The 16,039-nt window shown below is 35.5% G+C and overlaps 1 protein-coding gene across 1 annotated transcript in view; it reads right to left on the reverse strand.

Moving 5' to 3' along the window:
- Positions 1 to 16,039, reverse strand: part of Fyb1 (FYN binding protein 1) — a 173,385-nt gene that overhangs the window by 38,315 nt on the left and 119,031 nt on the right. The window contains exons 4-9 of the mRNA XM_087189325.1: positions 7,420 to 7,466; positions 6,899 to 6,918; positions 6,409 to 6,443; positions 5,373 to 5,493; positions 2,638 to 2,797; positions 1,984 to 2,128 (exon numbers count right to left, since the gene is read on the reverse strand). Coding sequence (XP_087045451.1) covers positions 1,984 to 2,128; positions 2,638 to 2,797; positions 5,373 to 5,493; positions 6,409 to 6,443; positions 6,899 to 6,918; positions 7,420 to 7,466 — 528 coding nt within the window. The remainder of the gene's footprint in view (positions 1 to 1,983; positions 2,129 to 2,637; positions 2,798 to 5,372; positions 5,494 to 6,408; positions 6,444 to 6,898; positions 6,919 to 7,419; positions 7,467 to 16,039) is intronic.

Genomic DNA, 16,039 nt, shown 5'->3' on the forward strand with positions numbered 1-16,039 from the left:
CGTTAACTCAGTAGATTAAACTGATCTGGTACAGATCTCTGGTTAATTTAGAGATAAAAACATACTCTTGCCGATAGAACTTGCACCTACTGACTTTCAAACAAAGTCAGTGTGTTTCTAATTACAAAAGTCAATTTATAATCTATAAACTTTACCTCTTGCATTGCATTTTTAGTATATGTTGCATAATTTATGATTGTAACATGGAGAGAAGGCATAGCAGGTTTATAGTTCATTTTGGAAAGACAAAACTGCCAGAAAGCAATGTAATAGGTTCAACTGGTGATGTGAGGTTAAAAGTTATAAGAGGAAATATAACTTGATGGTTTTACATTGTTAAAATATTTTCAAATTTTAAAAATTTCTTCTGTGCAATTTGAATTATGAAGGAAAACACAATTTCACCCAAATAAAGATCTAGCAAAGATTATGTTTTTTGAGCTCACAAAGGTTTCCCAATTTCATAAATTGAACAAAGAAAAATGAGGATTCTTAAGTAAGCTGGAGATTTTTCTCCCCTTTTCCTTTCAACCTGAGGGGATGCCATTCACAAGAAAGTGAGAGGTTTGAGGAAAGAAGAAATGATAGAAGAGGAATGATAAAGCAGAGAGGAGAAGGAAAGATAAAGGAAGATCAGAGCTAGGACAAAGAGACAGAAGAGATGGAGGAGAAAAAGGAGGCAGAACACTGAGAAAGGATAGGAAGGAGATAAAGGCTGTTGTGGTTTGAATTTCAATAATTGTGTTAAGGTTTGGTTCCCAGGATGGTGGTAGGAGGAGGTGCTGTGGACCTTAAGAGGCAGGGCCTGGTGGACCTTAGGTCACTGCCTCAGAGGGAACTGTGGGATCTTGGCTCATGCCTTCTCCTCTCTCTGCTTCGTGGGTTGTGATGTGAGCAGTTTGCTCTGACACACGTCCCCTTCCGTTGCCATCTGGCACCCTCACTAGACACCAGAGTATTGAGGATGCTCAGTCTTGGATTGGAAATGGCAGAACCTTGAGTCCAATAAACGTTTTCTCTTTATAAGTTAATTGCCTCAGGTATTTCACTGTAGCAATGTGGAGCTGACTATTACAGTGGTATAGGGGAGAAGATGGACAAACTTATCTTTTCCTCTTCCAGAAAGATGTCCTGTTCTGTTCTTTTAGAAGAAAGATAATCCTAATCTAGTGGGATAAATGAGCAATGGAAAGTTGGGCCTTTAGTTGATTCCCAGGAATTATAGGGAATTCATTTTTTTTTCTGGAAAAGGTAGACTTTTAATAAGTGTTCTTATCACCAGGCTGTCATGCAGTTACAAAGTGGTTAGAAATTTCTTAAAGGGCATTGTTAAAAAAAAAAAAAGGAGCTCATCTTTACATAAATAATATCTAGTACTCCACTGGGACACTACAATTCAAAGGGCCCTGGCCAAGTAATTCCCCAAACAAAATAGTCCTCCAGGTGCATCGGCCTGCTGTGAAGGGGGCAGGTGCAGATCAATTTTTACTTTTAAAGGCTAAACAGGAGTTGTACTAAAACTCATTATTTTTTTCGGTTATATTTTCAAATAATAACAAAATACAGTACAATTAGTATTAGATTTCATAGCAAAAAGGGCTAGAATTTATATTTTCTGTGTTATATTTTACAAGACCACATTGGTTTTAGGATTTGCTTTTAGGATTTTTTAGCATTTGACTTGCTAAGATCAAATCATAATGAACATTTTGCAGCAGTATTTTGAAACGAAAATACATTTGACAATCTGGCAAGCAGTGCATTCTATTTCAAGCAGTATGATACACAAAACCAAAAAGTCAAACTGAAGACTGGGGTTTCAAATGTTTTTTTACCCATACTGGGGTGATGGGGAGTCATGATTTAGTTTAGTACAGCAAGCATTAGGAGGTATTGAACGTAGTAAAATTCTAGGCTCTTAAAACACATAACCTTTGACAAGGAGGCAGTCTGATGTGTCTCACAATCTGTATTCGTACACACCTGTTACTAGCATCCTGCTCAGCAACATCATCGTATACTTCCTGGTCATCTTCAATGGGTCTTGAGGAGAGAGTGGTGAAAGAGGACTTTTTCCTTTTCAAAGAATCATAATCAATCTCTACAGCAGTTGTTTTGATATAGCCATCTACCAAAAACGGGGTGGAGGAGACTTAAGTTCAGGCAACTGTAACTTAAATGTTTTAGAGTTGAAAATAAAATAGCATTTTCCCACTTGCTCTTTAAAATTTCCCTTTATTTGTTGTAACTCTGATTTGCAAATCTCCTGTATGGACACATTTTACTATATACTCTCTCAGTCTTATCCTGTTGTACTTTGGTGTAAGCCTAGGTCTATTTAATGATTCCAAAATGATTTACAGAAACATATTTCCCTTTTAACCTAAATGAAGACTCTAATGACCTTTGGTCCTCTTTGGAATAAAATATAAAACTTGGACAATATAATAATATACATTGTCCCCTACTAAAAAGAACACGGATGAAGTGAAGATAGAACTCGACTTGTCATTTTAGATTTTCCTACTCAGTGACATACCCTGATTTGATGTTTATAGTTCTGCAAGGATATGAACATGTAATATTGGATCCCCACCAAAAAACCCACTTTAAAATCATAGGGAAATGTGCACTCACATGACCCCCTTGCTGTTCTGCCCAACCATTTTCCTTCAGGGTTGTCAGTGATACGGATTATTTCAATTTCCTCTCCTTGCTTGAAGCTTAGTTCATTCTTTCCTCCTTTGACATCACAGCAGGCTTTTGCCTGATGGATGACTTGAATAGGGCCAGTTAGCTGTAACGAGAGAAAAACAAAACAGAACAGTTTCTCTTACTACTTAGAAAAAATTTAAGGAATGCAGTTTTAGAAACAATAAGCTAATCTACCTATATTCAACAGTTACAGGCTTTATGTAGAAACTGAAGGTAAATGTCATTCCTGGTAAGTGTTCAAATAGGAGGAGTTAGGGAAAAACCAGAGCCCAAGCAGGACCAGCAAAGAACAGGCGAATTTATGCTTGGGGTCCAGGAGAGAGTGGCAGAGGTCTCTATAGAGTAGAGGCAGCCTCTGGCAACTGAACATCATCTATGCACACCAGAGCATGTTGAACATAGTGTGCTAGTACAAAAAATTTTTTCCCTCTCTTTTTGTTGTGTAGAATGTCTTTTTTTGCATTGTTCAGTCTTCCTTACATTCTCTCTCTCTCTCCCCCCGCCCTTTCCTTCCTTCTCTCCTCCCTTTTGATTAAACCAAGAGCCTTGTGCATGCTAAGTATGTGTTCTACCACTGAACTATACCCCAGATGCCTTGTGTAGTTATTCTGATGTTCTCAGTAAAAGAAAAGGTAGTTGGTGGTGGTTTGTTGTACTGTGCGAAAATCAATTTCTTTCTCTTTTCTTATTTAAAAAAAGTTTACTGTATCTATTGACACATTTGGAGTAGTCATTATCTGCTATAAACAAGATAACATTTTAAAAATAGCTTCATAAATTTAAAAAAGAAAACAAGTTCTCTGTGAGCTTTTTAAAATTAATTCCCTGAATACTATGGTGGGTTTTTTTTTTTTGGTACCGGAGATCGAAATCAGGACCTTGAGCTTGCAAGATAGGTGGCCACCACTGAGCTAAACCCCCAGCCCAAAGTATGGCAGTTTCTTGACAGTAGGAGAATAATCTAGTTTACCCCATGAACTCTAAACTCCTAATCTCCTAATCTTAAATTGGCATCTTCAACAGAATTTCTTGGATCTTTTGATACGTAAATGTGCATTGTGATTTTTGAAAAAGCTTTACCATATTTTATTGAATTTATTATGCCATATTATGCCACATTATAGGTCATATTATCAATTATGTACCACTAAGATTTTTCTAAAGCTTAAATTAAAATATAGTATGCTATGATACTGATGGAGCTCAATTCTCACATTTATTTAATTTTTTATCCAATATCTATTAACATTTTGTGGGAAGAATATGTATTATAAAGTGCTAGTCTTGGCAAAATTTTGGGTTTATATCTAGTGATAAGACTGCTACACCCTTTTTCTTACTAAATTATTTCCAAAAGAAATGACAACCAAAATAATCTCATACAGTTCTTTGAAAACTATAACCAGTCTCTTTAGGAATTGTATTATATAGATCTTCATTTAAGACATTAATTTTCCACTTGAAAAAATGTAAAAATTGTTAGCCATGCAATCTGTGTAAAGCATTTTAATATTTATAACATAATAATGATTATACTTGTATATAGTGAGTTTTTTCAAAATTTAAAGATAACCTGTGATATACATGGTAAGTTTTGTGCAATATTTTATTTCATCTCATAACAAACTTTCTGGAAAGGTATAATTTATTTTAATTTTAAAGAGTAAAAATCTGAGTCTCAGAGAAGTTAAGGAATAATCTTATGATCAAATACCCATATGTACAGCTGGACTTTGAATCCACATCTGTCCAAAGCCTCTTAGCTGTATGTTTTCCCTGCACTATGGTGTTGAGTCTTTACATTAATGCCATATATATATATATATATATATCTCCAGGAAGTAACCTCTAAATTAAATTAAAAGCATGTATTAAATGCTCCAAAGGAATACATATTTAAAAAATCATATAAATTCTTTTTAAAGTGAAGAATAGTTTTGTAATTCAGATAATCACTCAAAATGTATTTGAGATGCCAGACTCATATCAGATGGGCTATGATGGTAGAACCATGTGAATACACCCTGTGACTGTGTTGTTTGGTGATGGTACTAACAGAACTCACACAATTACCAGAGATCAGAAAAGATAAAGGTCAGAAATTAAGGGAGACAAAGAGGAATGAAAACTAGTAGGTATTAGAAGTCAACATGTACACAGGCTTAAAATAAAAGCAAATGTGAAAGACAGGTTCAGACACCAGCAGTTAGAGTAGTTCAAAGAAATGTTATCCTGAGACAAATCTGGTTCATCTAGGGGGCACTTGTGTCACTTGCACCTCTGTATTATGTGCCATGGGGACATTTATGTGTGTGTGGTCTTAAACTCATGGAATAAATAGGCCAATAGGAAACATGTAACAAGAAGAGCCAAGTTGAGTTTGTTTAACGGAATATTCATTCAGTCAACATAAAATTTTCAGCATACTTACTGATTGTAAGCCTCTAACTTATATTTTATTTGGATTTTACTTTATTACATTTTTAGTGCAGGGATTAGGTCGTATATTGAATGTAAAGTACTCTTAAGCAGAAAGATTATGTTTTGAAAACTATAGTTAATTCTCTGACTATGTAAGTTTTCAAGAATTGTGCCCTTCTCAAGTGAGAGTCACAAAAAGAAGTTTCTGTTTCATCAATCAACAAGGAAGCTCTTACTTTAAATTTTTTCCTTAATTCTTGTTCTTTCTTCTCTTTCTCCTTCTGTTCTTTTCTTTCCAGCTCTATTCTCTTCTTTTCCTCCTTTTCCCGTTTCTTGTCTCGTTCTTTGGATGCCTCTCTGTGGACACAAATAGGTTGTTTCTGTACATACAGGGCTTGATGGGTCAGGGGGCAGACACTCCACAGAAGCTTGAACCCACCACCAAGCATGGTCTCTAAAGTGTAGAGGAAGGTGAGACAATCCTGGATGTGTGAGATTGTTTTAAAAGCCAGTAGGAAGCGCAAAGATGGGTGCTTTCCAGGGACTCTGCTGCCCTTTACACCTGTGCCACCAAGTGCAAGACACTTTTAGAAAAGTTCTGTCCTTTCATGCTGGTATAATAAAATTATTAATCTCTCTCTCCTCACATGCAAACCTTGGTTCAGTAACTTTGGTCAAAATGGGTTGAATAAGAACTAGGTGGAGAAAATTAAGATATCATTAAGATATCTTAAGCTCAACATATGATTTTAAAATGTTCATTTCTACTTTCACTCACATTTCAAGAAATATCTTAGGCTTAGACTACTTAAAAATCCATTTTGGAGACATTTTTGGTTTTGGAGACATTTTAACATCTTTCCAGCAAGCTGAAAGTTTGGCATCTAGTTCTGTGCTAAACTACTTCTCACAGCCCCTGTTCTGCCTGCGTGAAGAAGGCAGAAGAAATAAATTAATCCATTTGCTCAAGGATACACTGACAGCAAGAAATACAAATTCCTGTGTCTAGATCCCTGCCTCTGGTCTCTCTAGTAGTCTGTAGGTCTCGGGCCTCTCACACAACAGCTTGTTAGCAGAATCCTCTGCAGAATCCTTAGAGAAGTAAAGAATGTTCAATTCTTTGTACTGAAACAAAGGTTATCCTTACATGCCAATCATTTAGAAAAAATAAAGCTCTTCCCTCCTTATGGAGGTCTTTACCCACACTTCTTCTTACAAAACATTATACTCAACTTAGAAGAAAACTATTATAGTAAAAAATGTAATTCATACATGTCTTCATATGTTTCTACTTCACTGTCTTGATCCTGTCAAGGAAAATGGATAATAATTAATTTCAATTACACAAGAAGGCATCATACACATATTTCATTGATCAATATTTATAAAACAAGTATTTTTGAGTTTATGTGATTTAAGTATAAGTAAGTTTGGCTTATTTGCAAAAAATTATTTTTTTGTCCTAAGATAGACTAAGGAATTAAGCACAAAAATATTTACTTTTCTCTCCTGCTGTATCATTCAGATGTGCAGCTAGACATGAGTTTATGTTCAGCGCTAAAACATTCCTATGAGTCAGTGTACTGACTGGTGTTTAATGTCTCAAGCATTTTAGATGAAATAAGATTACAAACGGAAAAATACCATCATTACTCATTAAAATTTTATGTTTGGTTTATGCCAATAGGAAGTGAATCACATTAATTGTTAAATATTTTAAGTATGGCAGTATCATATGAGAAGAAAAATGTTAAAAACTGACCTCTTCTAGATTTCCAGTACCTAAAGGATTAAAAAAAATAAGTTTAATATGTTGTAATTAAGAAGAACTTTAGGGGCCAAGGATTTAGCTCAGAGGTGCCAACACCTGCCCCATAAGCGCAAGGTCCTGAGTTCGATCCCCGGTACCAAAAAAAAAAAAAAAAAAAAAGAAGAAGAACTTTAATATATGATTACTGAATATAATAATGATAATAGTTAAACAGTCGATGAGCTAACAGAACTGATGATCAAAAGACACAAAAGTGCAAAATAGAATACATGCCTAAGACCCTTACTGTGGCTTTTTGGAATACTTATAATTGAATTATAAAATCATTTTATTTGCTTTCATAAAATAATGCAAAAACTAACAACTAAGCCACATTTTATTTCCTTATGTAAGGCCAGTGCATTTGGGCTTATGTGGAACAAAGTTTATAAAAAAATCACCAATAGTCCACACTTTCTGACTCATTTCTTTCTGTGATTAAGGTAATAAATAAAATATTTTTTGCCTCTTACCATCAGAATGCATGACACCGTCTTGATTTTCTTCATGTACAGTGCTTCTGAAAATAAGAAAGGAGAAAAAGTAATAATAGAGTGAGTTAATGTTCACCTTACAATCAAAAAGGGAAAAATATTATTTGAATTATTTTTTTCTCTTTAATAATTGCTTTAATTTCAAACTTCAGACATAGAAAAGGATTTAGCCATATATTCATGCTGCCACTGTGGCAAAAAGTGGAGATTTGAGAAGCTTGAGTATAGCACTGGCCATTCACAGTGGATGTGTATAATGAATTCACTGCTTCAAGGGAGACATATGTTTGCCATTAAAATGGATTGTTCAATCCTTGATTCTAAAGACATTTGATTGGTTCTATGGTAAACTCAGCAAGGGGAATTTGTTCAATCCCCAATTCCTTCTTCTCCAGATGGTCTCCAACTGCCTTTACTTCAATCACTTAGAGGCTTAGATGCCAAGGTGCTTCCTCTCAACCATTTAACTCCAACTTCCTTTAACAATATTATCAATACCTGGACCCCAAAAGTTCTTAATGATTTATGTAACCATTTATCTTTTCTATTCTTTTCATACAGATTAGCTTAGCTAAGAAAATCACCAATTTTACTGACTTTGGACATTAAAAATAATTGGAATCTAATCTCAATTCTACCCTTACTATTCTTTAATCTCATTGATCTTTTTTTCCTAGTCACCTTTTCTGTGTCATTTTTCTCAATCTTCATTCAAAATCTTCACCACTTTCTTCAAATCTTCTGTCCCTCCCCTCTCCCTTATATTTAGATGACCTTGTTTCTTATTTCGCAAATAAAATAGAGTAATTGGATAGGAATTCCTTTAAGAAAATGTATTACCTTATGGTAATACATAATGTATAAACCACAAATTTACCTGAAGTTATATCCCTCCTTCTCTCTGCCAAGTTCTTTCTATCTGTATCAGAATTATTTCTGAATTTTCAGTAATTTGGTCCTTCAACAACAATCTGCTTTTTTCCATTGTACTATCATGTTATTTATGTTCTTCTTCCTTCCCATCTCATTCCTAAATATCTCGTTCTTTTCTCTCTCAGCTCAAGTTACTCTCATCCGTACTAAGCAAGGAATTCTTTGCTTTTCTGAACTGTTCACATTACAAGATAATCCTCCTTTCTACATCCAAGAAGAAAAAAGTTGTTTATGTACCCTATTTCCTCTCCTCCTGCTCATTTCTTCCTTGACTACTGTTTGTCTTCTATTGCTACTTCTTCATAAAACTATTCTTAAAAATTTTAGTTACCAAATCCACCAGACGCCTCTCAGCCCACCTCTTATTTCATTAATTTGTAGCCCTTGAGAGTGTTCAACATTTTGCCCTTCTACAGCCTCCTTCATATTTTTCCATAAGAACTATCTCCTGGCTAACTTTTTGTCCCTCTGGCTACCATCCTACAATTTTCTTTGTGAGTTTATTTTCTTTTAACTTCCCCTTTTAGCGATGATGTATCTTTGCCTTTGTGTTCTCCTCTTGGGTTTCTTTTCTTTCCTCACTCTACAGTTCCTGAATGGTTTCATACATTCCCACAGCTTCACATGTTATTTTAATGTTGGTAACTTCCATCCTGAAATCTGCAGCCAAGGCCTGCCTGTCTTCTTTTTCTTCTTCTCTGTCCTCCTTCTCCTCCTCTTCTTTTTCCTCCTCCTCTTCCTCCTCCTCTTCTTCATCCTCTTTTTCCTCTCTCTCTCCCCCCCGTCCTAACTTCTGTAACTTTTCCAAACATGATCTTTCTAATACAAAAATATGATCATATCGCTCTGACTCAATGTTCAAACTGCTTAAGAATTAGAAAAGAGTGTTAGATGCTAGTTGCGAAACTAATCCTCTCCATTTGAAGAGTGTGTTCTGGAAACGCCTTATCACTTTGACTATAAAAGGGGCTCACTGGGTACATCTATGCTTTAGGAAAATTTTTTCTTTTAATTTTTTCACAGATTTTATTTTTCCTTCTTTGGAATTTTGGGGATATAAAGACAAGAGTGTGAAATTTGTATAATAAAAAAGTGACTTGATATCTGTCTTTCTCTCTGAAAGGTATATTTCAACACTTACATGGACTTCTCTTATTCTTCTGGCCATTATTCAAATCTAGTAGGTTTTTGTTTTTTTCTAATGTTTGATTTTGGTAAAATGTACATAGTAGATTCATCATTGTAGCCATTTTAAAGTATATAACTTAGTGACATTTAGTATAGTTAGTGTTGTGTAACTATTACCACCACCAAAAATTTTTCATCATCTCAAATGGAAACTCTATAACTACTGAAATATTTATGGATGAACTATATGATATGTTATGTTAATTTCAGGATAATATAGGAAAATGGATGTGGGTGATTGAGCCTATGTTTATAATTGCTTTAGTTGGTAAAGAGGACTTAGGAATTTTTGGTAGTATTACTCCAGTCTTCTATATGTTTAAAGTACTTTTATAATAAATATACTGACTAAAAAGAAAAATAATCTAATTGCAAATGCTACTGAAATATTTAAGAGAACTGGATGTTGTTTAATTTAATAGATTTATGAGTTATGGGAGGGTTTTATTTAATGAGATCATTAAATCTGTCCATTCTGATGTTTGAAATACTGAAATACTGAAGATGAAACTCAAAATATTACACTTATACATACAATGTAGAACATCTAAGAGAATTTAATCAGCTAAATTTATCAACAGAACTATTGATTTGAAAAATTTGGTTGGGGCTATTTGAGTTGTCTAATTGTTCATCAAAGATCCTCCTGAAAATAGGATTTATTTATTATTTAAATAAAATAACAAATTATTTAAATAAAAATTACTAGATGTATAAATAGAATAACAAGTATATGATGTAAATATAAGTGAGGGCTTTGCATTATTAACCTTAATGCTAGTCAAAAGATATAAATACTTAGATATCATGATATATTGGTATCTTACCAAGTAAAATTTATAGCCCTCTTCATAGCATACAAATTTTGTCCTTTACAGCTCTATTTCTCTCATTGCTCCTTCTTATGTCATCTTCTCACCTATTAATGTTGAGTTCACATGCTCTTCTAGTTTCCTCTTTCTCCATGCTGAATCCATATTTCTCTGGAATAGTGTTCCCCTTTCATCATCCTCTCTGTGGCCCACTGTTCTGTAAGCCTCTCCTACACACTCCTTCTCTGGGAAGGCATCCCTGGCTGCTCAAAGCTCATTTATTGCTGCCTCTGTATGTCATCCATCAATCTTTTTCAGTGATTATCCTGCCCTTCTTCATAATTGTACAGAAGAAATGGCTTCAGGCCTATCTTCTTACCACTAGACCATAAACCACTTCAGCAAAGGGATTGCCACTTTGTTAGGTAACTTCCTATTTTGATGGTCATTTTTAGAGAGCTTTTAGAATAATTCCTGTCATGATAGGTCTTTGACTTCTTAATGAACGAATTGTGTAATATCAAGAGGCTAAACTTTTATTATTAAAGAGAATTATCATTCGTTAAAAAGAATGTTAAATAAAAAATAACAGACCTATAGTTTACTTCATAAAACACCTGGATAAATGACAAATATTTGTAAAATGAAAGATATTCGCATAGCACATCAATGCATGTGTAGTTGCCTATTTATGCAAAGCATTTATTATCCACAGACCATGTTTGCTTACATACATTTATTCATAGACTTAGCATAATAGCATATAAATCTTGGTGTATTTTATTTAGGTCTGAATTTAAAATATATAAGATTAAATATGAAATAGGAGTCACAATAGCAATGACAATAAAAGGGAAAAAGACAATGAGAAGGAATAGATGCAAATGTCCTGAATAAACACAGAAAAAATTAACACCAACTGTTCAAAGTTTTCCAGGCTTTGAGAAAAGCACCACAGATAGGAGAAAAACAATGGCACTAGTCACAAGCAAAGACATAGAAACTGAGTAGGAGCAGGGGTGAAGGAGCAGAAAAGGAAGCTTCTCAGATGTGATAATAAGTCTGTTCAAGAAGACCTTTCATCCTAGTTCTTTGTTTTTAATGCTATAGCACAGAATTAAATAGGGAAAGTGAAATTACAGTAATTTGATATTAAGACTGTCCCTTTTAGAAAGCTATTAGGGTGCCATTTCCTGATGGTTAAAGAGGTAATGACATTGATCTTTATGCCTTATTTGCTGCTCATGAGTTTAGCTTTTAATTACCAGAGTTCTTATTTTTTTTAAAGAAAGAAAGAAGAAATCTAAGTGATACATACTTTCCTATACTTCCCCTTATCAAAAAAGAAATGTAGTGGCTTGTTTTTTCTTCTGGAGCATACAGCACCTTCCTATACTTAACCCATAAGGAATTTTAAAAAATACGTTGCTTAAACCAAAGATTTTAAATGCAGTTAGGTAAGATGAACTGGCCATGGACAACTGATAAAGCATGTCTCTAGTTCTGGAAGATTTTAAGCATTTCTAATTAATTTAAAAGTTATATTGGTAAATTCTTACCAAAACAACCCATTAAACTATGAATACCTTCAGGAGAAGAACTATTTACTCTTTCCTTTGCTAATCTTAGTCACTTCCCATTATTATTTATCCTTATCTCACTTTTCCTGTCTCATTACTATTAATAACCATGTAATTTGCTTTATGTACCCAAACAATCAATGTCTATTTTCATCAGAAGAATTACTCTTAGAATTATAATTTATTCTAAAAAATGGAACCAAGAAATGTGTTGTTACACTTAAAGATGTCAATATGAACATTAATAATGATAAACATAGTCTTTTGACCCATTTCAGTGCTTCAAATGCCTGGCTAAAAGAGCAGAAAATGTAATAAACTGTATTCTGACCACTAGGTGGGGAAACAATACAATTTATTTATTTATTTATTTATTTATTTATTTATTTATTGGTACCAGGGATTGAACTTGGGACCTTGCACTTGCAAAGCAGGCAGCAGAACCACTGAGCTAAATCCTGGGCCCAACAATACAATTTAAAATACCTATAATTTTGGCCTTGACTACTGAATTTTCAAAGTTACTTATGATTTCTCATTCTTACTTGCCTTCAATCTTTTATGCTTTCAAGACATTCTGACCTGCATGATATAATTACAAGTTACTTCTGGGAACAGCTTTAGAAGTAGGCAGAACAGGCTGCAGGTGATAAGGGCCACCTCTCTCTGAAACTCCTCCTTCGATCTCTGAGATTCCACTGTACACTTTAAGGAGGACCCAGCCTTACCAGTTATTAGCTTTTTGGGGAAGCGCATCCCTCCCTAGACTGAAATTGCCCCAATCCTTGGTTCCAGGAATTTCTTGTTTTCCACAATTATCATTTTTTCTTGTTACTGGATCTTTCACATCAAAATACACACTGTTATTTCCATCTTAAAAAAAAAATTATCTTAATCCCATTTTCCCACCCTTTCTTTGCTTTTCTTTTTTCCTTAAAAAGAGTTGTTTTTTTCTAGCTCTCTCCAATTTCTCTCCTTCTGTCTTCTGTTAAAGGCTTGCATCCCATTCCTTCTGAGAGCATCACTCCCCTGACCTCCTCCATCCCATTTGGTTGGCCTTGGGCGGCATCTGACCCACTTGCACACGGGCTCCTCCTCAGTGTTTCCTTGCTTGGCTCCCAGGGCACTTAATTTACTGGGTTTTCCTTTTTTTTTTTTTTTTTTCTCCTTTGCTCGTTCTCCTTCCAGGTCTCCTATAGCTGGAATGGCCCAAGTCTTGCTTTTTGCCTTTTTGGTATATATTCTTTCCTCCATCATCTTAACATTCTCATGATTTTAACTTTGGAGATGTTCTTTTGCCTTTCAAATCGGTATTTTTAACACAAAAGTCTCACTGAAACTCTTCCTTTTTTACCCAACTGTGTCCTCAACTTTCCATTTGGATTTTAAGAGATATCTCAAACTTAACATGTTCACGGCCTCCTGTCTTCCTCAGAGCCAAACTTGCTTATCTGTAGTTTTCCCATTTCAGCTGAAGGAAGAATCATCCTTACAGTTGCTCTGACCAAAAAACTTGGAGTCACTCTTGATTTTTTTTTTTTTTTTTTTTTGCAAACCCAAATCCAGATTCTGTTGTCTCTACCTTCAAAATATATCCAGAGCCTGAACATTTCTCATCATCTTGCTACCATTCTGGCTAGAGCCAACTCCATATCTTGTCTGCAGTTCTGCTATATCTGTCTAACTGAGTGCCTTGCTTTGACATTTGCCCACCTACTGTCTATTCTCAGCATACCTGTGAAGGTGATCTTTGCGGAATATAAGTGAGAAAACTGCTCTGCTCAAGCTCCTCAGAGCTTTCTCTCCACTTAGGATAAAAGCCACAATCTCTATCAGGACTCACAAGTCCCTACCTGAGCTGGTTCCCACCTACTGCTTCCCTTGATCTCTCTACTCCAGTTCTGCTACTTCCTCCATGTCCTTGAACATTTCAAGCCTTTGTTCGATCTGCTCTTTCTGCCTTTAACAGTCTTCCTCTGCATAGCTTCATGTCTAACTAATTCCCTTACTTCCTTTGTGTTTTTGCTCAAGCAAGCTGCCCCATCTCTGTTTAAATTCACAGTGTTCTATCCTTAGTATCTCTCACACTTTCCCTGCTCTGTTTTCTCCACAGCATTTGATGCTTCCTAACTTCTACAGTATCTTTTTCCTGTTTCTCATTTTGATTCCTTTGTGTCTTCCTTCAAAAAGGCAGGGATCTTTGTTTTGTCCACTGGTATTCCTTGAACTACAATTACAAAGACAGAAAGGAGTGACTAAAAACTGTTAAATGAATGTGAAAAACTTATTGATTTTGCCTGGAGAGTGATCTTTAGAGAAGGGAGGAGCATTTGGCTGGCAAAGGAAGCACATGGAAAACATCCATGTAGACTTTTTATAGGGTAATGGTAAGCAAAACTCAGAATCACATCTATATTCAACATTTCTGCCTAAAGACCAACCCACGAATGTCCCCTTTATGAGAAATACGAGCTTTCAACCCAAATATCTAGACTAAGTTTGCTTTCAAGATCCACTTTGCTTTCATTTCCTCTATGCCTTTAGCTAGCTTCTCCTTCCTGGGGAAAATTTTCTAATCTATCTATTTCCTCATTGTGGAATTTACTTGAGCTTACTCTTAGGAGCTTGACATTTTTTGAGACTTTCTATTTTGAAAAGAAAATAGATTTCACTCCTTCTCTTTTCTCCACCTGATAACTAACTTTCAAATACTCCAGCTGTGGATTATCTAGGCAATATAATATCCAAGACTCTTACTTTTCTCCATTTTTCTTGGGTGCATTTTGGGAAGTTGGCAATTCTTAGATGAATCACATTCTAATAGGAGTCCTTAAGAAGATGGAAACAGGAATGGGGGAAAGTTTATTGTTATTATTGGTGGATTTTGCTAATCTTTGATGAGAACAAAAATAAAAGAATTTGAGCCTGGTTGATTGCCAGGCTACCTCTTCCTCCTCCTCCTCCACCTCCTCCTCCACCTCCTCCTCCTTCTCCTCCTCCTTCTTCTCCTCCTCCTCCTCCTTCTCCTTCTTGGTGCTAGGAGTTGAACCCGAGGTCTTGCACATGCTAGGCAAGCAGTCTACCACTGAGCTGCATCGCCAACCCTTTGTACTTCTTATTCTGAGGCAATGTCTTGCTAAGTTGCCCAGGCTGGCCTCAAACTTGTGATTCTCCTGCCTCAGCCTCATGTAGCTGGAATCCTAGGTATACTCTACCATGCCTCACCTCAGCAGGCCCATTGCAACTTTGCCTTCTTTGTAAGAATTCCTTGCAGAGCAGGGAAATTGATCAGAATTATATGAAGTAGTAGCCCATGGTATAGGAATGTTTTTGAAATCTTTTCTTCCTTTTGTAGCTTGTTTCCTTACCTTATCATGATGGATTCTATGGAGAAAAGTATCAATGTAACAAGCCTGGATTTGTTATTTTTCAGAAGAATCTGCTACCAAGGTTGGAATATGGTGTGTAAGAACTCAGCTTCTATAGATTTTTGTGCACTGATCTGAGGAGTTGTCGCACTGATAAATACTTTGCTGTGCCCAGAGTGCATGAACAATGTGACTAATGGCAAGCACCTGCTTTCCTTCCAGGAAGGGAAGCTGGCAGTTGCCAGGCAGAAGGTTCTAGGTGATCAGAATCCAGGAGGAACCTTGGGCACTGCCTCTAGTTGGCTTCCCTGGGAAGAAGTCATACATTGATTTGCATCTTTAGAGAAATCAGCACTCACAGTGTACATTTCTCAGGCTTGCAGGAAGAGAACATCAGAAGCCCATGCTTGGATACCTCCAGCTGCTGCCTGTACCTTCTGTTATTTCCTGTAATGAAGCTTAGCCATCAGTGATATTGTACTCTGTCCTGTGTGTCCTTTAAGTGAATCACCAAATAAGGTGGTCTGGGAAACTCCTGAAACAATATGAATTGTGCCAAGTACTCTTTCTCTCTACAATTTACTTAGTCAACTAATTATTTTTCAGGATTAATATTAAAGTTATTTACTAGAATTTCTCACACAATTACACTGTATACAGAAGTCTCACTAAAGCCAGTAACCAGGGTAAAATCCTATAATAAAATTTAGAACTACTA

The sequence above is a fragment of the Heterocephalus glaber genome, unplaced genomic scaffold, assembly GCF_053883595.1.
Source record: "Heterocephalus glaber isolate CG9 unplaced genomic scaffold, H.glaber_assembly_v1.0 deba00001538, whole genome shotgun sequence".
NCBI classification, from domain to species: Eukaryota; Metazoa; Chordata; class Mammalia; order Rodentia; family Bathyergidae; genus Heterocephalus; species Heterocephalus glaber.